Below are 22,297 nucleotides of genomic sequence, written 5' to 3'. Positions count from 1 at the left end.
AGGGGATGCTTTGTGTGCTGGGCGTGGGGTCCTTCAGGGAAGGAGTGTGCACTTTGGGCTTCACGGTTTGGGCATCAGACTGTGTATGTTTCTTTTTTTGGTTGGTCATGGGGCTTGAACTCTGGGCCTGAGTGCTGTCCCTGAACTCTTCAGCCCAAGGCTAGTGCTCTACCACTTAAGCCGCAGCACCACTTCCAGTTTTTTGGTGGCTAATTAGAGATAAGAGTCTCACGAACTTTCCTGCCTATGCTGGCTTTGAACCTCGATCCTCAGATCTCAGCTTCCTGAGTAGCTAGGAGTACAGACGTAAGCCACCAGCGCCTGAAGATTTATAGGCTCAGCTTAATCTGAAAGCTTGATTGTAAACAATACACAATTAGTCATCAATATTTATTATCTACTTATCCTAAATACAGAGATACGCAGAAATGGAATTCCTAATTAGATGCATAAAACACTACTCTAGGAAAGTTAAAACATTCTACAAATAGCAAGGGCTGTTGGCTGCTGGTGGCTCACGCCTGTAATCCTAGATACTCAGAACGCTTGAGATCTGAGGATCAGGGTTTGAAGCCAGCCTGGGCAGAAAAGTCCCCGTGAGACTCTTTTTTTTTTCTTTTGTCAGTTCTGGGGCTTGAACTTAGGGCCTGGGCACTGTCCCTGGGCTTCTTTTGTACTCTACCACTTGAACCACAGCACCACTTTTACCTTTTTCGGTTTATGTGGTACTGAAGAATTGAACCCAGGGCTTCATGCATGCTAGGCATGCACTCTACCACAAAGTCACATTCTCAGATCCCCACCCCTCCAGCCCCTATGAGACTCTTATGTCCAATTAACCACCAGAAAACCGGAAGTGGGATTGTGGCTCAAAGTGATAGAATGCTAGCCTTGAGGAAAAGAGTTCAGGGATAGCATCCAGGTCCTGAGTTCAAGCCCCATGACCAACAACAAAAGCTGAGGGTTAGCAGTGGCAGAGGGTATGCTTAGCATGTTCAGGGCTCTGGGGTTGAGCCCACAAAACAATTGCACAAGCAATTTTCCTATCTGTGGGTGAGTTCCACTTCACTAGAATTTTATCTTTTCTCATTTGTTTGGTATTGAGCACCAAACCCATGGTTTTGAGTATAGTAGACAAATGCTCTACCACCGAACTACATTCCTAGGTCTACTATTTTATTTTATTTTGTTTGTATATGCCAGCATGAGGGCTTGAACTCAAGGGTGGGTACTGTCCCTTAGCTTTTTTTGTTTTTTCACTTAAGGGTAGCACTCTATCACATGAGTACAGCTCTACTTCCAGCTTTTTGGTAGCTGAGAAGAGGTAAGAGTCTCCCCAGTCTATCCAGGCTGTCTTTGAACCATTTTCCTCAGACCTAGGCTTCTTAGTAGCTAGAATTAAAGGCATTAAATGCCTGGCAACCATTTTAAAACGCAGATATTAATCAATAGTGGAGCTATTAGTTGGGTTTGTAACATTAAGCAGTATGCCTATCTGTTATACTATCTGTATACTATCTGTTATACCTTCACTTAAATCTCTTTTTTTCTTTTTCTTTTTTTTTTTTTGGTCGGCCGTGGGGCTTGAACTCTGGGCCTGGGCTCTGTCCTTCAGCTCTTCAGCTCAAGGCGAGAGCTCTACCACTTGAGCTACAGCGCCACTTCCGGTTTTCTGGTGGTTTATTGGAGATAGGAGTCTCACGGTCTCTCCTGCCTGGGCTGGCTTTGAACCGCGATCCTCAGATCTCAGCCTCCTGAGTAGCTAGGATTACAGGCGTGAGCCACCAGCGCCCGGCCTTCACTTAAATCTCTGTAGCAAAAACATCTTTCTTTTCAGTGCTGAGGATCAAACCTAAGCCTTGCATTAGTGTCAGGCAAGTATTCAATCACTGAACTACATTTTTTTAGTGCTTGAAATGCTTTCTTTTTGTTGGTTATCGGGCTTGAACTCAGGACTTGGGCGCTATCCATCAAGGCTAGCATTCTACCACTTTGATCCACAGCACTACTTCCGGTTTTCTGGTGATTAATTGGAGATGAGAGTTTCATGGACTTTTCTGCCCAGGCTGGCTTTGAACCATGATCCTCAGATCTCAGCCTCCTGAGTAGCTAGGATTACAGGTGTGAGCCACCAGTGCCCAGCTGACTTTTTTCTTTTTGATTATAGGAAAAATCTACCCCTGAACTTTACTACTTGTCTGTTCTGCTGTCAGTGGACAGCCTAGTATTCACAGGTAAACAAAGCCTAACCTGTCCTTGTCCGATCTTGCCACCCCTTCAAGGGAAGTAACCACTGGACTGTAAACAGCATGATATTGCAATGGAAGCCCTAGCTCTTACCTCAGCAGCTCTAAGAGCTACAGAGTAAGGGAAGGAGAGGGTTCAGATTGTCAGACACCTTGTATTCATATACTGTTTTGTAGAATGGGAACTTCTTTGTACACCTACTTAAAGATAATTTAAAAAAATTTAAATCCCACTTTCTCCCATCTATTTAATGAGGTTCCATTCTCTGTCCTGCAGTGCTTTTTTCAGGCATGGGGCTTATCTGGCTATCCAGGATGAGAAAGAGAGATGCTAAACCAATGATCTGAAGCTCACCCTTGGTTCCTGATGGTCTACTGCCCCAGATACACACCTGAGCAGGCTGAGAGTGTTCAAGCATCACTGCCAGTTGTGGACAAGTGAGACCATCTATTCTATCACCCACACTGCACAGAAATGTGTCAAGACAACAGCCATTTGGAAGAAAATTGTTTTAAGTCTTAATAAGCCCTGGAGAAAAAGGGATCAGCCAACCAAAATCAAGGACTGCCTTCCCAATTAAATTCATCTTTGTGTGTGATGCTGGAATTACTAGTAAATGCTTTCAAGGCTGTAATATTTCTAAATCCTTTTTTTTTTTTTTTTTGTCTGTCATGGGGCCTGAACTCAGAGACTGGGCTCTGTCCCTCAGCTCTTCAGCTCAAGGCTAGTGCCCTACCACTTGAGCCACAGCACCACTTCTGGCTTTTTCTGCTTATGTGGTGCTGAGGAATCGAACCAGGACCTTATGCATGCAAGGGAAGCACTCTGCCATTGAGCCACCTTCCCAGGCCTAATCTTATTTTTAACCCAAGGAAGTTAGTAGTATTTGGTAGAGTGCTATAAAAGTAAGTACTAGAGACTGCCACTGGTGATTCGTGCTTGTAATCCTAGCTATGAGGAGGCTGAGATCTGAGGATTGTGGTTGGAAGTTAGCCTGGGCATAAATGTGAGACTTTTTTTTTTTTTTTTGGTCTGGTCGTGGGGCCTGAACTCTGGGCCTGGGCGCTGTCCCTCAGCTCTTCAGCTCAAGGCTAGCGCTCTACCACTTGAGCCACAGCACCACTTCCGGCTTTTTTCTTTTTTGCTTATGTGGTGCTGAGGAATCGAACCCAGGGCCTCAGGCATGCAAGGCAAGCGCTCTACCACTGAGCCAACTTCCCAGCCCTCTTTTTTTTTTTTTTTTTTGGTCAGTTGTGGGGCTTGAACTCTGGGCTTGAGTGCTGTCTCTGCATTCTTCAGCTCAAGGCGAGCGTTCTACTGCTTAAGCCACAGAACCACTTCTGGTTTTTAGTGGTTTATTGGAGATAAGAGTCTCACGGACTTTTCTGCCTGGGCTGGCTTTGAACCATGATCCTCAGATCTCAGCCTCCTCAGTAGCTAGGATTACAGGCATGAGCCACCGGTGTCCAGCAAGTCTGTGAGATCTTATCTCTAAGTAATCACCAAAAACCCCCACAACAACAAACAAATCTGGAAGTAGAGCTGAGGCTCAAATGGTAGAGTACCAGCCTTGAGCAAAAAAAAAAGCTAAAGGACAGCATCCAGGCCCTGAGTTCAAGCCCCAGACCAGTACACACACACACACACACACACACACACACACACACACACACACACACACACACACACACACACACACACACACACACACACACACACACACACACACACACACACACACACACCACACACACACACACGTAGCTTTCTGAAACTGATTTAATTCCTGAGAGAAATCAAATTAAGGAAGGAAAGGGTTTTTTTTGGTTTATGGTTTCAAAGGTTTTCAGGCTATAGTCACTTTCTCTTTTGTTTCTGGACTATATTGAGATAGAACATTATAGCAGAAGCATATGGTAACGAAAGTTACTTATCTTCAACAATCTGACCACAGTAACCTAGTTCCTCCAACTAGGCCAGCCTCCAAAAGTCTCCCCTCAAAGCTTATTAATTCAGGGATGAGGTTAGAACTCTCATCATCCAAACACCTCTTCAAAGCCCCACCTCTAAGCACTGCAGCACTGGGGGCTCAACAACAACAAAAACACAAACTCATTTTATTGCATTGCTAGAGACTGGAAATTTAAGACCAAAGTTGCTGCCAGTTTCAGGAGCCTGAGGGAGGAGAATCATGACTCTGCAGCCAGCCCAGGCAACAAGTGAGAACTGGAGAAAGAAAGAAAGAAAGAAAGAAAGAAAGAAAGAAAGAAAGAAAGAAAGAAAGAAAGAAAGAAAGAAAGAAAGAAAGAAAGAAAGAAAGAAAGAAAGGAAGGAAGGAAGAAGGGAAGGAAGAAAGAAGGGAAGGAAGAAAGAAGGGAAGGAAGGAAGGAAGGAAGGAAGGAAGGAAGGAAGGAAGGAAGGAAGGAAGGAAAAGAAAAGATAAAAGCAAGACGGTTGCTGGTGGCTCATGCCTGTAATCCTAGCTACTCAGGAGGCTGAGATCTGAGAATTGCGGTTCAAAGCCAGCCTGGGCAAGAAAGTCCGTGAGACTCTTATTTCCAATTAACCACCAGAAAACTGGAAGGGCGCTGTGGCTCAAGTGGTAGAGCACTAGCCTTAAGCTGAAGAGCTGAGGGACAGCACCCAGGCCCAGAGTTCAAGCCCCATAACTGCAAAAAAAAGAAAAAAAAAGAAAAGAAAAAAACAAGTCCAAGATACAGAATGCTATCTCTCATGGGATATTACAGTTAAGGAAGAATATTTACTTGACACATCAATCTATAAACATTCATAGAAGCCTTATGATATATCCAATGATTATTACACACATACCTTCATACCGACAAGGAAACAGAAGGTTAACTTGCTCAGAGGATGTTGATCCTAGAAATGCATGCTTTCCTCTATCATACGTGATTGGTGCAACAATGGCACAAGCCATCTGCTGGCATTTAAAAGTTCAGCTGAGGGCATAGGCCAATTGTACATTAGCCTCACATGCAAGAGGCCCTGGGTTCAATCCCCAGCACTGGATAAATAAATAATGAAAGTTCCAAGTGTTCAGAGTCGTCACTCAAGTTTCATCTGCCTCAGCACTTTCCCTATCTCAGCTCCCATGCCAAGTCCAAGATGACATGTTCTAAACTCCTTCAGCTGTCCAGTAGCAGTCATCTGGTTTCCCAGTTAGGATTCTCAGTTCTGAAGTTACTTTCCTTCGTCTTGCCTCCAGTGACTACCAACTTAACATACCATTCTTCTTTCTCCAATTTCTTTTCTGCATCCCATCTGAAGGCTTGGGTTCTATTTTTGTTACATAGATGGAACTCGCACCAATCTCTTCTACTTATGTCCTACGAATATGTTATCATCACTTATTAAGAACCCAAAGGCACATAAGAACATCCTTAGCACAGAACTGCAAAAAAGATTGTTACTGAAGAAGAGCAGGCACTGACGATGCACAAATGGCAAGGCTTTTCCTTTACATTTTCTAAGATGACACACATTAAACCAGCATAAATGTCTGAAAAGACTAGTCTATCAATCATCAAACTACGGGAAGTACATCGTGAGCAAGTACTTATTTAGAAAATTCTCCTAAGTGGTTAAAAAGCATGTATATTTTCTCATTTGGGGGGGGGGGTGTTGTTTATATTAATCCTGTTTGTCACTGTTGAGGTAGAACAAGGATTCTCATGGGAAGAAGAATTGGACAGGCCAGGCACCAGTGGCTCACAGTCCGTAATCCTAGCCATTGAGGATCCCAGTTCAAAGCTAGTCCAGGCAGAAAAGTCTGTGAGACTTTTGTGTCCAACTAATCACCAAAAAGGCAGAAGTAGAACTGTGGCTGAAGCGGCAGAGCACCAGTCTTGAGTGAAAAAATGAAGGAACAGTGCCAAGGCTGTGAGTTCAAGCCTCAGTATGGCTGCATGTGCATGTGTATGTATGTGTGAGGGCACGCACATGCATATGCACATACACACAGTAGAAGGATAAGGGAGAGAGCATATTCCATATATTGTTGACCGAGAGTGAGGAGATATGCTTTACTTAGTAGTAGGTAAGAGGTTATAAATTAGAGCTCCAGAACCTGCCCATCACTTTTATTTTTGTCCTGGTACTTGGGCTTGAACTCAGATCATGGGCACTGTTCCTTAAACATTTCATTCAAAGCTGGTGGCTCTACCAGTTGAACCACCGCTCTACTTCTGGTTTTTTGCTGGTTAATTTGAGATAAGGTCTCACTGACTTTCCTGTCCTGGATGGCTTCGAACTGCGATTCTCAGATCTCAGCTTCTTGAATAGCTAGGATAACAAGTGGGGGCCACATGGACCTGGTATATCCCACTACTTACTCTAGGTAGAGGGTTGCACCATAGTTTCATCTCCAAAGACAAAGTGGCTACAGATCCATATCTTATGGGAGAAAAAAATTTCTTGAAACACAAGGAATAAACTTTACAAATGTCATTGCCAGACCACCCAGACTACTCCAGCAACCCAATAAAACGCCTGAGTACCTTTGTTTTTGTGGCACTGGAGATCAAACCCAGGGCCTCATGCATCATACGCAAGTGCTTTATCACTGAGCTATATTCCAACCCAAGGTCTGTTCTTTTTCTCTGTCAGGTGACAGAATCCATTCATCAGTCTGCCCCTAACACGCTTTCTTTTTTTTTTTTTTTTTTTTTGTCGGTCGTGGGGTTTGAACTCTGGGCCTGGGCGCTGTCCCTCAGCTCTTCAGCTCAAGGCAAGCGCTCTACCACTTGAGCCACAGCGCCACTTCCGGTTTTCTGGTGGTTTATTGGAGATAGGAGTCTCATGGTCTCTCCTGCCCGGGCTGGCTTTGAACCACGATCCTCAGATCTCAGCCTCCTGAGTAGCTAGGATTACAGGCGTGAGCCACCAGCGCCCGGCCCTAACACGCTTTCTCCTTTTCAATTTCAATTTATATTTAAATTTACATTTAAACTGAATTAAATTAAATTTATATTTAAATTTATACCTGAAAAGCTCACTCTCTCTCCCCTGTTTTATTTATTTATTTTGTTTATTTTTTTGTTGGTCGTGGGGCCTGAACTCTAGGCCTAGGTGCTGTCCCTCAGCTCTTCAGCTCTAAGCTAGTGCCCAACCACTGAGCCACAGCACCACTTCGGGCTTATGTGATGCTGAGGAATCGAACCAAGGGCCTCATCATACAAGGCAAGCACTCTACCACTGAACCATCTTCCCAGCCACCCCCCCATTTTTATTTCTATTATCACTGAGATGGAAGTTTCCTTACATGAAGTACCACTGAGTTGCATTTTACCCAAAACATTGACACACATATTCATATATGAAAATTCAAAATAACTGCATTAACATAAGAGGCACTTTCACTGAATCTGAAACATTTATCAACGTAGGGCTATCACTGGCTAAGAATGTGGTTTCCTAATCAAACTGTACCTCTGGAAAACAATTGGTGATAAGGCAAAACTCGGCAGGAACAATTCATTCTGCAGAGTTTTATAATAATCAAAGTTGGTCAATTGTCCTGAGTAGTTGAAATACAAAGTTGAATGACCAAATCTCTGCACGAATTATGTTGCAGACACCCGGGATGTCCTGTGGACCACCCTGCATTGCCTTTTCAGGAAGATGGTCTCAACTTCTGGTTAACTGTTAAAGTGATGCCAAACAACTAGTTGCCTCTTTCTTGGAGAGTGTGTTGAGAACACCCTGGGCAGGTGTGCTTGTGTTTGTGGCTCTGGAGATCAAACCCAAGGCCTCAAGCATCGTAAACAAGTGACCAACTTGTAGATGTGCCACTGAGCCATGCCCCTCAAGGCTTTTGAATGCGTGCTTCACAGATTTAGAAGTAGTCAGGACGAGAAGGGACCAACCCTTCACAATGGAGGGCTTCTCCCTCCCCACCTCCCAGCCAAGCCCAAGAGTTACTGCTCAAGACGCCTCTAGAAAGGGAAGCAACCCTCATCTCTGCCCCCCAACTCGCCCCCCCCCCCCCAGTGAATTCGAATGTAGCAAAGGTCACGGGGGAAACTGACCGAGGTTTTGGATTCCACAGAAAGACCTAAACATGATCGCCTTGCTTCGGGGACAGTGGCATTGCCTCTGAAGGTCCCAGCCGTTGTCTAGGACACAAAAGGTGGCAAAGTCCTGAAGAACCCGGGTTTCCTGGCGGGTCCGGGATCTTACCACGCTCTCACTGCCAAACGGCCCAGTCCTCCAGGAGCTAGCCGCCACCCGGACGCGGGCGAGGGGAACACCGCGCTCGCATTCTTATTGGTTACTGGAAACCGGAAGTGCCTATGTCCGGCGGAAATACTCCTCCAGCTCGGTCCGCCCGGCCGGAGATCTCAGGTAGGCGGGGTCCCTGGTTCCAATCTCTGGGCGCTACAGGCGAGTGGGAGGCGGGCCGAGAACCCTGGGGTCTAGAGAAGGTTGGTCCGGTTCTGAGGAGAGAAAACCAAAAGGAATTTAGAGGGAGTTGGGCTCCCGGCCACCGCCAGTGGCCACTGAGGCCTAGTTGAACCCGAGCTTCAAGTTCCCTGGCGGAGAATGGGCTTGGAGGCGGTGGCTGGAGCCGGGCCCTATCCCGGTGCCGATGGTCTGATACCAAACCAAACGCTGCTCACCTCCAGGCAGGGAAAGGTGTGCTTTCCGCCTTCCCTTTACGAGGCTTCTGAGTTTGACAGTTTCTTAAGGCATGTCCACTTCCTGGCTCGGTTACAGAAACAAACAAAAAAACATCAAAAAGGCTGCTGGAGAAGCCGTCCAGGGAGTAAACGTCCTTGTCCTCCTAAAGAATTGAAGGGTAACTGTAACCCCTCTTTATAGTATCTTTACAATAAAAAAATACTTAAAAAAGGAAAGAAATAAAAAAGAGTTGACGGGTGTGTTCCAGTTACAGGCTGCTCAAGTGCAAGCTAAACTGGACTGCCCGTTTATAGCAAATAAAACAGCTTGTTAATAGTTTTCACCTCCAGGCGACTTGAATTTCGAGCCTCTTGTAGTCCTGATAGACAACTTCGCTTTCCTCAAACTGATCACACTTGGAACTTCCAGGGTTGGAGTTTTATGCAATTGAGAGCTGTCGGCACTGCAGAATTCTATGTACTAGGAGACAGGTGAGCATGAATGAGGACTTTCCAGGTACATACAGGGTTTGACAGCCATTTCTGTAGTTTAGTTTAAAAAAAAAAAAGTGCACTGCCTCTATTTAATACCAGGTGGTGCCAGCGAGTTAAATCTTTCTAGGATAGCTTCAGGTGACAGCTTTTAAAGTGCCCCTATCTTCTCTATTTATTCAGAATAGCTTTGCCTCTTTTAAGATATGTTGAGGACAGGTGGTGTACTCATTGAGAGTGCTTGATTAGCATATGAGTATGAGACCCTGTGTTCAGTCTTTAACCCTTAAAAATAATTTTTTTGGGGGGGTCCGGTCGTGGGGCCTGAACTCTGGACCTGGGTGCTGTCCCTCAGCTCTTCAGCTCAAGGCTAGTGCTCTACCACTTGAGCCACAGCGCCACTTCCGGCTTTTTTCTTTTTGCTATGTGGTGCTGAGGAATCGAACCCAGGGCCTCAGGCATGCAAGACAAGCGCTCTACCACTGAGCCACCTTCCCAGCCCTTAAAAATAATTTTTTTGGCTGTACTGAACATTGAATTCAGAGCCTCTTGAGCCATGCCATTTTGTTGTTGTTGTTGTTGTTTAAATAGATTTTAAAATCATTGAGCCTTTTTGTACTTGACCCACATTCAAATATTTGTATTAAGTGTTGAGACTAACAGAAGAATTAAACTAAATTTCAGCTCTCAAGAATTTAGTCAGGAGAGAAACATAGACAAACAATGAACTGTGATAAAATCATGGACAAACCTAGCATGTGGTTCAGTAAGATGTGCAAGACTGTAGGTTCTATCCCCAGCGCTACAATAAAATATTATTTTTTGGCCAGTCTTGGGGCTTGAACTCATGGCCTGGGCACTGTCTCTGAACTTCTTTTGCTCAAGGCTAGCACTCTACCACTTGAGCCACAGAGCCACTTCCAGCTTTTTCTGTTTATGTGGTACTGAGGAATGAAACTCAGGACTTCATGCAAGCACCCTATCACTTAAGCCACATCCCCAGCCTCAATAAATTAATTTTTAAAATTGCACAACCCATGGTAAAAATAGATGATAATTGAGAATAAAATATGCAACACAGAAACAATTTTCATTACTCGTTTACCCAATACATTTTTTCTACCCAGGATTGGTAAAGTCCTTCCTCTCAAAGAATGCACCACCTTATGATTGAGAGAAAATTAAAGAAGGCCTAAATGGAGGAAGGTGACACATGAACCTAGACTTTGGATGGATTAGAATTTCTACTAGTTGGAGCTGGGCGCTGGTGGCTCACGCCTATAATCCTAGCTACTCAGGAGGCTGAGATCTGAGGATCGCGGTTCAAAGCCAGCCCGGGCAGGAAAGACCGTGAGACTCCTATCTCCAATAAACCACCAGAAAACCAGAAGTGGCGCTGTAGCTCAAGTGGTAGAGCGCTCGCCTTGAGCTGAAGAGCTGAGGGACAACACTCAGGCCCAGAGTTCAGGCCCCACGACCGACAAAAAAAAAAAAAAAAAAAAAGGAATTTCTACTAGTTGGTAGAAAATGATGGAGGCTCAAAAGAGCAGGGTATTATACATGAGTGTAATCCCAGAAAAGTGGAAATTTTGAATTTGTGGCTAGCCTAGGCTACAAAATGCACTTACAAAAAAAGTGCATGTGTGTATGTGCATGTGTGCACACACACGAGGTGGGGGGAGGAGAGGGGGGAGGGAGAGGGAGATATGAAATGCTGGGAGTAATGGTAGAGGTGTGCTGGACAAGCATGGAGGTCCTGGGGTCAGTCTCCATCAACACAAGAAGAAAAATTGTGCAATGTGTTTTGAACATTCAGTGTGGATAGACTAAGAGAGTAGGGCTGGGAAGGTTGCTCAGTGGTAGAGTGCTTGCCCCTCATGCATGAGGCTCTGGGTTCAATTCTTCAGCACCACATAAGCAGAAAAAGCCAGAAGTGGTGCTATGGCTCAACTGGTAGAGCACTCAACTGGTAGAGCACTAGCCTCGAGCTGAAGAGCTGAGGGACAGTGCCCAGGCCAGAGTTCAGGCCCCACGACAAAAAAAAAAAAAGTAGTTTCTTTTTAGTGCTGATATTTGAGTCTAGCCTTAGGCTTACTCTACTATTGAACTATGCTCCCAGCCCTAAACCTGGAAATTTTAATAATTCCTATGTACTTTTTTTTTGACATTGCTAGAGATTGAACTTAGTGTTTCACGCTTATTAGGCAGGCGCTCTACCACCGGAGCACCCTGACCATTTCTGTATAAATAAGTATATTTGGGTTGGAAGTGGTAGAGCACCAGCCAGTGAGCAAAAATCTCATATACCAAATTCAAGTCCCAGTCGTAAACAATCAATATGTTCATATTTCAAATTTAATGTGGATCAATAGCAAAGACTTGTAATGAAATTATAAGGCATTTCTGTGGAGTGTTGCTGCAATGAGTTGAAACTTTTATATCCAAACTGAGGCTTTATCTGAATAGCTCTTGTTTCTATATCTGGAATTTAGAAAGAACTTTAAGTTAAACTTAATTTTTTTTCTTTGTCAATCATGGGGCTTGAACTCATTGCCTGGGTGCTATCTCTGAGTCTTTTGCTGAAGGAATAGAGCTCTACCACTTTGAGCTACAGCTCTATTTCTGGTTTTCTGGTGGTTAATTAGAGACAAGAGTCTCATGGACTTTCCTGCTCTGGCTGGCTTTAAACCATGATCTTCATATCACAGCCTACCAAATAGCTAGGATTACAGGTATGAGCTACCAGCACCCTGCTAAACTCACTTAATTTAAAATTACATTAATTCATTGACTCTTTTCAAATAACCAAATTAATATGCTATATGTGGCTTATTATTCTATAGAGATTAAAATGGCTTCCAGAGGAAAGACAGAGACAAGCAAATTAAAGCAGAATTTAGAAGAACAGTTGGATAGACTAATGCAGCAATTACAAGATCTGGAGGAATGCAGGTAATAGTATAATTGTGTGTTATTATGATATAAAATGCTTTTTTTCTATCGCTAGATTACAAGTTCCATGGACGCAGGCCCATGTGTAATTTTGCTTTCCTCTGTAGTATTTTTCAGTGTTTTGTCTGTTAGAAGTGTAAATTTAGTGCAGGTTTTGCAGTCGTAAATCCTGGAATGTGGAAGTCTTTCAGGTAATTACTAAGTGCATGTGAACTTGGCAAAAAGCTTAACCTCCTTGAAGTAGAATTAATAACATTACATTGTCGTTATGTGTCTGTGCCAGTCCTGGGATTTGAACTCAGCACCGGGGTTCTGTCCCTGAGCTCTTTTACTCAAGGCTAGCATTCTGCCACTTGGGTCACAGCTTCTGGCTTTTTTTGTTGCTTAATTGGAAATAAGAGTCTCATGACTTTCCTGCTTGGGCTAGCTTTGAATTGTAATCCTCAGATCTCAGCCTTCTGAGTAGCTAGGGTTATAGGCATGAGACACTGATGCCCAGCTACCTATTTGGTCTTTAATATTTAAACAGCCATGCTTGGTATGAACTCTTGGTGTATATTCAAAGACAGACTGGGCTAAGAGTAGTTCAGTAGAAGAATGGGTGCTTAGCATGCTGAGGCCTGGGTTCAGTCCCTAGCACTTGAGAAAAAAAAGAAATTGCTGGTGCCAGTAGCTCACTCCTGTAACCCTGTTTACTCAAGAGGCTGAGATCGGAGGATCATGTTTCCAAGCCAGCCTGGAAAGGAAAATCCATGAGACTCTTATCTCCAATTAAGCATCAAAAAATTGTATAAGTGGAGTTGTGGACCAGTGGTAGAGGCCTAGCCTTGAACATTAAAGCTCAGAGACTCAGGGACAGCACCTGGGTCCTGAGTACAAGCCCCAAGACTGGCACCAAAAAAAAAAAAAAAAAAAAAGAACAAGATTGTTTATTGAATATTTAAGAGCTTTGCTGGAGTGTAAATATTGTAAATGAAGTGGAGGACACCATGCTTGGCCCAGCACAGGTGCTCTGTAAGTGGTCGATCACTAAGTAGCAGCTGTTGTAACTTTGTAAATATTTAATAAGTGGCCTGCTTGGTGAATAAAAATAACCTCCTACTCGGATGGCATGTACTGCATTGCTGTTGTTTTGGAGGACACACAAAATCTTCCCTGCCATTACTGATGATGTTAATAACCACAGCTATTTACCTGTTACTATATGTGCCAAGCACTTTCTTTTATCTTATTTAGTGCTCATAGCAACCCTATTAAATAGGTACCATAATTACCCAAAGCTTTTTAGATAAACTGAGGCTTAGCTGTGTTCAGTATCTTGCCCAAGGTTATTCACTGAGAGTTTAAAGAAAAGCTATTGTGTGGTTTTACTGTGCCTTATTTTGGTAGAAGAAAAATGACTAGGGACTGGTGGTTTCACTCAGTGGAACAACTCGTGTTATTGTTCCTGGTCTTGGTTCAATCATCAACAGTCATGTCTGTTAATCTTAACTACTTCAGAGGCTGAGATCTGTGAATCATAGTTGGAAGCCAGTCTGGGCAGGAAAGTTTGTAAAACTCTTACCAACAATTAACCACCAAAAAGCTGGAAGTGGAGCTGTGCCTCAAGTGATAGAGTGCTAGCCTTGAGCCAAAAGAAGCTTAGGGACAGCACCAGGCTCTACTACTGGCACAAAAGAGAGAAAAAAGTAATACTAAAGGAACCACGTCCAAGTGTTAACAACTATTTGGGCACATCTGTCTTTAGCATTGTGATGTTTTCTTAAGACATTCTCTCATGTGTAAGTACTAAAATAGCTTTTTTTCACTTGGAAATCTTTATTTTTCTGCATGATTGTATTTACTGTACTTCAGAGAAGAGCTTGATGAGGATGAATATGAAGAAACCAAAAAGGAAACTCTGGAGCAGCTAAGTGAATTTAATGATTCACTGAAGAAAATTATGTCTGGAAATATGACTTTGGTAGATGAACTAAGTGGAATGCAGCTGGTAAGCACATTTTCGTTGTTTTTTTTCTTCTGTGAAAGAAAATGTAGCTTTGACGGTATAGCTTAGCAGTAGAGGGCTTGCCTAGTATGTATAAGGCCCAGTGTTCCATTCCCAGCACTGCAAAAGAAAGAACATATATATATATACAGATATATATATATATACATACATATATATATATATATATATATATATAATTTCTTGATTATTGTCTACCTAGTGCATGAAATAGGATATATGTATCTTTCAAATCTTCATTTAGTTATGTATTTGGCTCCAGTGGCATACACAGAAGTAGAAAATGAAAACTGATATTGCAGTTGTTTGATGTCTAAAGATTTATTGGAAAAGATTCATCAGTCTGTTTTTGCAAATCTGATTCTTTGGAATGTTTTTGTTTTTGTCTTCCTGTGTGTCTAGGCTATTCAGGCAGCTATCAGCCAGGCCTTTAAAACTCCAGAGGTCATCAGATTGTTTGCAAAGAAACAACCAGGTCAGCTCCGGACCAGGTTAGCAGAGGTAAAGCTTATTTAAATTGTTCTAATTGTTGTGTGTTTTACTTCTGTAGCTCAAGAATTTGCTTATTGTGATGGTCTACAGTTTTAAAATTGGCCAGTTGATTTTAGAACTACGGCCTGCAATTTTCTGACAAAATTCAAACCATGAGCAATTATAGTTGATAGTAAATGTGGATGTTTAAAGTGTACAGCAGTTTCACTGGTCCCAGAACAATTGTGCTTGGACTCTGGCTTTAATGTTCTAACTGCATCTAGAGCCCTAATCTGAAATTCCATTGAGAATGCATGAGCACCATTCTCTTAGGCATGTTTGGCCTATTGTCTCTAAGAATTTCAAGCACCTTTATGAACCTCTACAGTTTATAGACTTGAATGTAATTAAGGACTAACAAGTTATTTGCAATATGGATAATTCAGTAGTGTAATGAGTAAGAGCATAGATTTGAGCCAAGCACTGGTTGGTTATGTTTTTTTAGTACTATCTACTTGGAAGTTGAGGTTAGGAGGATCACAGATTGACACCAGCCTGGGCACCCCTTTTAAAGCAGTAGCTGCATGCAGTATAGTATACATGCAGTAGAGGACATGCTTAACCAGTGTGAGGTCCTGAGTTCAAACCCCATTACTGCAAAAACAAAACAAGACCAAAAACATGGATTTGACTGGATTTGAATCTCTGCTCTGCATGCTGAGATATGTGACCTTTGGCAAGTTATTCAATCTCTTTGTTCCTCCTTGTTTTGTTTTTTTGTTTTGTTTTGTTTTGTTTTTTTGTCAGTCTTGGGGCTTGAACTCTGGGCCTGGGCACCGTTTGTGAGCTCTTCAGCTCTTTTTCTTTTTCTTTTTCTTTTTTTTTTGCCAGTCATGGGGCCTGAGCTCTGGGCCTGGGCGCTGCCCCTCAGCTCTTCAGCTCAAGGCTAGCACTCTACCACTTGAGCCACAGCGCCGCTTCTGGCTTTTTCTGCTTATGTGGTGCTGAGGAATTGAACCCAGGGCCTCATGCATGCAAGGCAAGCACTCTACCACTGAGCTATCTTCCCAGCCCCATAGATTCTTTTTTTGTTGTTGTTGTTCGTTTGTTTGTTTTGGCCGGTCATGGGGCCTAAACTCTGGGCGTGGGCACTGTCCCTCAGCTCTTCAACTCAATCTTCAACTCAAGGCTAGTGCTCTAGCACTTGAGCCATAGTGCCATTTCTGGATTTTTCTGCTTATGTGGTGCTGAGGAATCGAACCCAGGGCCTCATGCATTCAAGGCAAGCACTCTACCACTGAGCCACCTTCCCAGCCGTTTGTGAGCTCTTCAGCTCAAGGCTAGCGCTCTACCACTTGAGCCGCAGTGCCACTTCTGGTTTTTCTGAGTGGTTTACTGGAGATAAGAGTCTCATAGACTTTCCTGCCTAAGCTGGCTTTAAACTGCAATCCTCAGATCTTAGCCTCCTGAGTAGCTAGGATTACAAGCATGAGCCACCAGCGCCCAGCTCAATTTATCTGTCTTCATTTTTTTATTTTATTTTTTGGTCAGTCATGGGGCTTGAACTCTGGGCTCGGGTGCTGTCCCTACACTTTCAGCTCAAGGCTAGCTCTCTACCACTTGAGCTACAGCACTACTTCCGCTTTTCTGGTGGTTTATTGGAGATAAGAGTTTCATGGACTTTCCTGCCAGGGCTGGATTTAAACCGTGATCCTCAGATTTCAGCCTCCTGAGTAGCTAGGATTACAGGTGTGAGCCACCAGCACCCGGCAAAAGAGCTCTAATTTTTTTTTTTTTTTTTCATCGTGGGACCTGAACTCTGAGCCTGAGCTCTGTCCCTGAGCTCTGCAGCTCAAGGCTAGTGCTCTACCACTTGAGCCACAGCGCCACTTCTGGCTTTTTCTGCTTATGTGGTGCTGAGGAGTCAAACCCAGGGCCTCATGCATGTACTCTACCACTGAGCCACCTTCCCAGCCCCTTGTCTGTCTTTAGAAAGGTGATCATGGTAGACTCTACCTCTTGTAGTTGTTGTGAGGATTTAATGAAGTCATATATGTAAAAGCACTTAAAAGCCAGGTACAGGGCTGGGAAGGTGGCTCAGTGGTAGAGTGCTTGCCTTGCATGCCAGAGGCCCTGGGTTCGATTCCTCAGCACCACATACGCAAAAAGAAAAAAGCCGGAAGTGGCGCTGTGGCTCAAGTGGTAGAGCGCTAGCCTTGAGCTGAAGAGCTGAGGGACAGCACCCAGGCCCAGAGTTCAGGCCCCACGTCCGGACCCAAAAAAAAAAAAAAAAAAAAAAAAAGCCAGGTACAATAGTGTGCCTATAGTTACAGCTACTTGGAAGGCAGAGGCAGAAAGACCACTTGGCCCAGAAGTTTAAGGCTAGGGCTGGGAAGGTGGGTCAGTGGTAGAGCACTTGCCTTGCATGCATGAGGCCCTGGGTTCGATTCCTCAGCACCACATAAGCAAAAAGAAAAAAAGCCAGAAGTGGCACTGTGGCTCAGGTGGTAGAGCTCTCACCTTGAGCTGAAGAGCTGAGGGACAGCGCCCAGGCCCAGAGTTCAGGCCCCACGACTGGACCCAAAAAAAAAAAGAAGAAGTTTAAGGCTAGCCGAGATACCATAGGAGACCCTGTCTCAATAATTAATTAATATGAAAATAAGCTTGGCAATAGTTCAGTAATGGAGCACTTGCCCAGCATGTACAAGGTCCAGAGTTTGATCCCAGCACTGTTATTAATTAATTATTTATTTATATGTGCCAATCCTGGGGTTTGAAGTCAGGGCCTGGGTGCTGTCCCTGAGCTTTTTTGCTCAATGCTCACATTCTACCACTTGAGCCACAACTGCACTTCTGGCCTTTTTGGTACTTAATTAGAGATAAGACTCTCAGACTTTCCTGCCTGGGTTGTCTTCAAACCATGATCCTCAGATTTCAGCCTCTTAAATAGCTAGAATTACCATTGTAAGCATCTGGTACCCAGGATTAAAAAAATTTTTTTAAACATTTAGAATAGTATTAATGCATTGATTATACATTAGTGTTTCTGGTGGAGAGATGTTATTTAACACAACTTTTAGGAATCTAATGCTAATTATCTCATTCAAATGTGTAGACTGTACTGTAATTAGGAAAAAAAAAGTTATAAAGCCAGGTGCTGAGGCTTCTGCCTCTAATCCTAGCTACCCAGGAGGCTGAGTTCTGAGGATTGAGATTCAAAGCCAGCTTCAGCAGAAAAAACATTGACTCTTATCTGTAAATAACCAGCAAAAAACTAGAAGTATAATATGGTTTAACTATAGCGCCACCCTTGATCTAAAAAGCTAAGTGTGAGAGAGTGAAGTCTTGAGTTCAAGCCCTAGTATGGTACAAAAAAAAGTATTAATAATTTCTTGGATTATGGCTTCTTTTCAAAGAAAGCTATTGACCTACTTTCAGTGGAGTTTATAACCAACAGTGATTATGTCCAGCATTATATTTATTAAAATGATACATATTGTTGCTCTCAATGTTCCTTTGGGTTATTTCTATAGTTATACTATTAAATATTATTAATATTATACATGGGTTCTTTAAAAAAGTAGGTCTGAAACACTGAATTTTATGCAGTGTTTTTCCCTTACATATGCCTTGTGTTCATTTATCTATTATAGATGGATAGAGATCTGATGGTAGGAAAACTGGAAAAAGACCTATATACTCAACAGAAAGTGGAGATACTAACGGCTCTCAGGAAACTTGGAGAGAAGGTACTATATTTAATGTATCAGACAAATGAAACAGTTGGTATTTGTTATAAAACTTCTTGAGCTATGATATAGTTTGTAGCCCTCAGATCTTCTTAAGTATGATTCAAGAAGCCACTTGTGACATTTGAACCCTTTTCTAGCTGACTGCAGATGATGAGACCTTCTTGTCAGTAAATGCTAGTGCTGTCCTGAGCCAGTTTGAGAAAGTCTCAACAGACCTTGGTGAGTGCTCTCATGATTGGTTCTTCCCTTTTCCTTCTTTTATAAATTTTACTCAATGTGATATATTTATAATATGCTCATGAAGCAGTAGCTCATTCCTTTCCATTACTGTATAGTATTCCTTTATATAGTATTCTACAGTTTGGTTATATACTTAACATCGATCTATGTTCATGACATTTAAAAAGTAAAAATGGTTGTGAAAAAAATGACCTACTTCAGGCTGGGAAGGTGGCTCAGTGGTAGAGTGCTTGCCTTGCATGCCTGAGGCCCTGGGTTCGATTCCTCAGCACCACATAAGCAAAAAGAAAAAAGCCGGAAGTGGCGCTATGGCTCAAGTGGTAGAGTACTAGCCTTGAGCTGAAGAGCTGAGGGACAGTACCCAGGCCCAGAGTTCAGGCCCCACGACCGGACTCCAAAAAAAAAAAGAAAGAAATGACCTACTTCTATGCCTCCTTTTTTTAAAAAGTGTTATAAAGGTGATGTACAGAAGGGTTATCATCACTTAAGTCAGGTAATGAGTACATTTCTCTCTGGAAGGTGTCACTCCTTACTTTGTTCACTCCTAGTTTTCCCCTCCCATCTCTATCCACAAGTTGTTACAGTTCACTTTTAACATAGTTTCTACTGAGTACCACTGCTTCATTCATTCACCCTATGTCCCTCCATTTTTGGGCTCCCCAAAGGTGGAAAAATGAACCAACAAGACAGAAAAGAAAAAGAAAGCAAAATCCTTGTTTCCATTTTCTGGGTTTCATTTTGATAAATATTACACAATTAGAGACACAGAAGCATTACACCTGTGTGTTTCTCCCTAAGTGTTTCCTCCTTTAGTCTTAGTCTCATGGTGCGTGAGTTTTTTTGTTTTGTTTTGTTTTGTTTTGTTTTGTCAGTCATGGGGCTTGAACTCTAGGCCCTGCACTGTGCCTCAGCTCTTCAGCTCAAGGAAAGAGCTCTACCACTTGAGTCACAGCACCACTTCTGGTTTTCTGGTGGTTCATTGGAGATAAGAGTCTCATGGCCTTTCCTGCCTGGCTGGCTTTGAATCGTGATCCTCAGATCTCAGCCTCTTGAGTAGCTAGGATTACAGGCATGAACCACCAGTGACCCACCTAAACACAGCTTTTTTATTGGTAGTACTGGGGTTTGAATCCAGGCAAACTTGATAGGCAAATGCAGTATCATTTGAACCATACCTTTTTTTGTTTGTTTGTTTGTTTTTATGGAACTGGTGATTGAATCAGAGTCTCATGCAGGCTAAACACATATCACCACCCATCAGCCCCTTGTTCTCATAGATCTAAAAACTGGGCATGTATTGCAGCTTCATAGACAAAGAGCATGGTTGAGATAAACCTTTGAGAGACTCCACAATTACTTTCTTGTGTGTGTTTATATGTGTATGGGCATGTGCCAGTACTGGGGCTTGAACTCAGGGCCTGGCCACTGTCCCTTAAACTTTTTTTTTTTTTGGGTCCGGTCGTGGCGCCTTAAATCTGGGCCTGGGCGCTGTCCCTGAGCTCTTCAGCTCAAGGCTAGCGTTCTACCACTTGAGCCACAGTGCCACTTCGGGCTTTTTTCTTTTTGCTTATGTGGTGCTGAGGAATAGAACCCAGGGTCTCATGCATGCAAGGCAAGTGCTCTACCACTGAGCCACCTTCCTAGCCCCTAATTCTGATTTTTTTTTAATTGCGAAAATACTGTACAGAGGGGTTACAATTACATGGGCAAGATAATGAGTACATTTCTTATCAAGCATTGTAGCTTCCTCCTTTGTTTCCCCTTCCCATCCCTTCTCATCCTCCCCCTACCCCCCTACTAATTCTGATTTTTGTTTCAATATCTATACCTAGAATTAACCTACCTTTACTTAGAATTGTACATGCATTTGAAAAAAAAAACTTACTATGTTTTTTTCCTTAGGCTCTGGAGACAAAGTCCTTGCTCTGGCCAGTTTTGAGATGGAAAAAGCCCAAAAGTAACAAGTGTGGGAGCTGGTACACTGAACACATTCCTCCTGTAAATGGTGGTGTGTTCTGAGGATTCTGAGTCACTGCAAAGAAACAGATACTCTGAAAGCACATTTGCATCCTGGGACTAGGTAACATGGAGACAGACGTACTATGGCTGCTGTTTATGGTCTTCCTCACCTCTCTCTGTGCAGGGCTCCTTGCTGAGTGACTCTAGACCTAAGACTCATTGGACTTGATTCATTATGATTTGTTTGTTCAACAGAGAACATAGACTTCTGCCTCTACTAAAGCTCTTTTGCTTTGGGGAGAGGGGTATAGGTTTGGTTTTAGAGGTCTCTTCCCATTTATTTGGGGAATGATTTTTTTGGAGGGAGGTGGGCAGGAGTGTCTCACTCTGTAGCCTAAAGTGGCTTCAAACTCACTGTGTAGCCCATGCCAGCCTAAACCGGTGACAGTGAAGCCTCAGCCTCCCAAGCACTGGGTTTTGCCCAGGCTTTTTGGTTTTAAGTGCTGATGGGTAATAAAAAGATGTGAGTTATTGATTCTTTTCCATTCATAACTGATTTCTATCAGCAACTTCACTAGCCCTCCTGTTGCTCATAGTTTCAGAGCATCAGTGATGTTAGAAATCATTTTAATACAAACAAGGAACGATTTAGAAAGAGCAAGTGATTTGCTGAAGACACATCAGACAGAGCTGGGGACAAGGACAAGACTCATGGGTCCTTACAGTTTATTACCCCCTGAATTCTCTCTCTCTCTCTCTCCCGCTTGGTACCATTTTTGAAAAATTATGAACTTGTACTTGTGCAAGTTAGTGTCTATGAAAACTGAGGCCTAACCCAGCATTGACTGGGCACTAAGAGACTATTCCCTAGCCTGTGAGCCCTGCCATGAATGGGGCCCTTGTGTCTCTGAATTTCTAACTTGGAACAATGAGATCCCTGTTGAGAATCTCCTGAAGTAACTTAACCTCTTGCGCTGTTTCACTGCGGAAGCAATAGGAAGTGGCAGTTCAGGCCCTCCCAGGATGACCTCCTGCCAGACTCAGAGGGTGGCAACAGTGAGCTGCATCTGTTCTTCAGTTTGTGGAGAAGCATAAAATAAGTTATGAGGAAAAACAAGCTTCTCTCCAGAGTGTTGACATCTCTGTACATGATGTATGTTCAGACCTGTTCCTGTGTATGTACATTGGTTTTTTCCTAGGGTTTGGTCATTCTGTCTTCCAAAATGTGTTTCTCAGTACTCTTTCTTTACACTTTATACAAATTAAAAACATTTTTAATGCTTTGTATATACTTAAATTCTATTAGGTGCTTTGCCAACTGGACAGATTAGGGGACCTGAACTATATTAATGCCTTATTTGGAATAGTTACTGTTCTTGTTTTTTGTTGAGACAGGATCTCTCTATGTGACCCAGGCTGGCCTTAAACTCCTGGGCTTAAGCAATCCTCCTGCTTCAGCCTTCCAAGAGGCTGTAAGTACAGGCACACCACTGTGTCTAGCTGATGGGTTCTTTATATATTTATATATATTAGCT

The 22,297-nt window shown here is 43.1% G+C and overlaps 2 protein-coding genes across 4 annotated transcripts in view; one reads left to right on the top strand and one right to left on the bottom strand.

The window, feature by feature from the left end:
- The window catches only part of Nmnat1 (nicotinamide nucleotide adenylyltransferase 1), a 29,616-nt gene extending 21,111 nt beyond the window's left edge, over positions 1 to 8,505 (bottom strand). The window contains exon 1 of the mRNA XM_070037314.1: positions 8,298 to 8,505. The gene's annotated coding sequence lies outside the window, so the exon portion shown is untranslated. The remainder of the gene's footprint in view (positions 1 to 8,297) is intronic.
- Positions 8,506 to 8,553: 48 nt separating this feature from the next.
- Lzic (leucine zipper and CTNNBIP1 domain containing) lies at positions 8,554 to 21,297 on the top strand. Of its 3 annotated transcripts, XM_070037317.1 has the most exons (8): positions 8,571 to 8,613; positions 9,319 to 9,380; positions 12,224 to 12,332; positions 14,187 to 14,322; positions 14,743 to 14,841; positions 18,465 to 18,560; positions 18,701 to 18,782; positions 20,706 to 21,297. In XM_070037317.1, exons 3-8 carry the CDS (start codon positions 12,232 to 12,234, stop codon positions 20,762 to 20,764), a joined length of 573 nt encoding a protein of 190 aa, XP_069893418.1. In that variant the 5' UTR covers positions 8,571 to 8,613; positions 9,319 to 9,380; positions 12,224 to 12,231; the 3' UTR covers positions 20,765 to 21,297. The 3 variants fall into 3 exon arrangements, with proteins under 3 accessions (XP_069893416.1, XP_069893418.1, XP_069893417.1); XM_070037315.1 differs by lacking the exon at positions 9,319 to 9,380 and having other exon boundaries at positions 8,554 to 8,613; XM_070037316.1 differs by lacking the exon at positions 8,571 to 8,613 and having other exon boundaries at positions 8,652 to 9,380.
- The last annotated feature ends 1,000 nt before the right edge of the window (positions 21,298 to 22,297 follow it).

This window comes from Dipodomys merriami, unplaced genomic scaffold, assembly GCF_024711535.1.
Source record: "Dipodomys merriami isolate MVZ:Mamm:240054 unplaced genomic scaffold, mDipMer1.0.p SCAF_28, whole genome shotgun sequence".
Taxonomy (NCBI): Eukaryota; Metazoa; Chordata; class Mammalia; order Rodentia; family Heteromyidae; genus Dipodomys; species Dipodomys merriami.
The sequence above is the reverse complement of the archived record's forward strand: the minus strand, read 5'-3'. Positions and strand labels throughout refer to the sequence as shown.

Excerpts from the sequence above, each read along its gene's own strand:
- Lzic (XM_070037315.1), top strand. The coding sequence starts at position 8,562 with ATGTCCGGCGGAAATACTCCTCCAGCTCGGTCCGCCCGGCCGGAGATC. Across the intron at positions 14,842-18,464 it reads TCCGGACCAGGTTAGCAGAG|ATGGATAGAGATCTGATGGT; the intron begins GTAAAGCTTATT and ends TATCTATTATAG. Across the intron at positions 18,561-18,700 it reads TCAGGAAACTTGGAGAGAAG|CTGACTGCAGATGATGAGAC; the intron begins GTACTATATTTA and ends ACCCTTTTCTAG.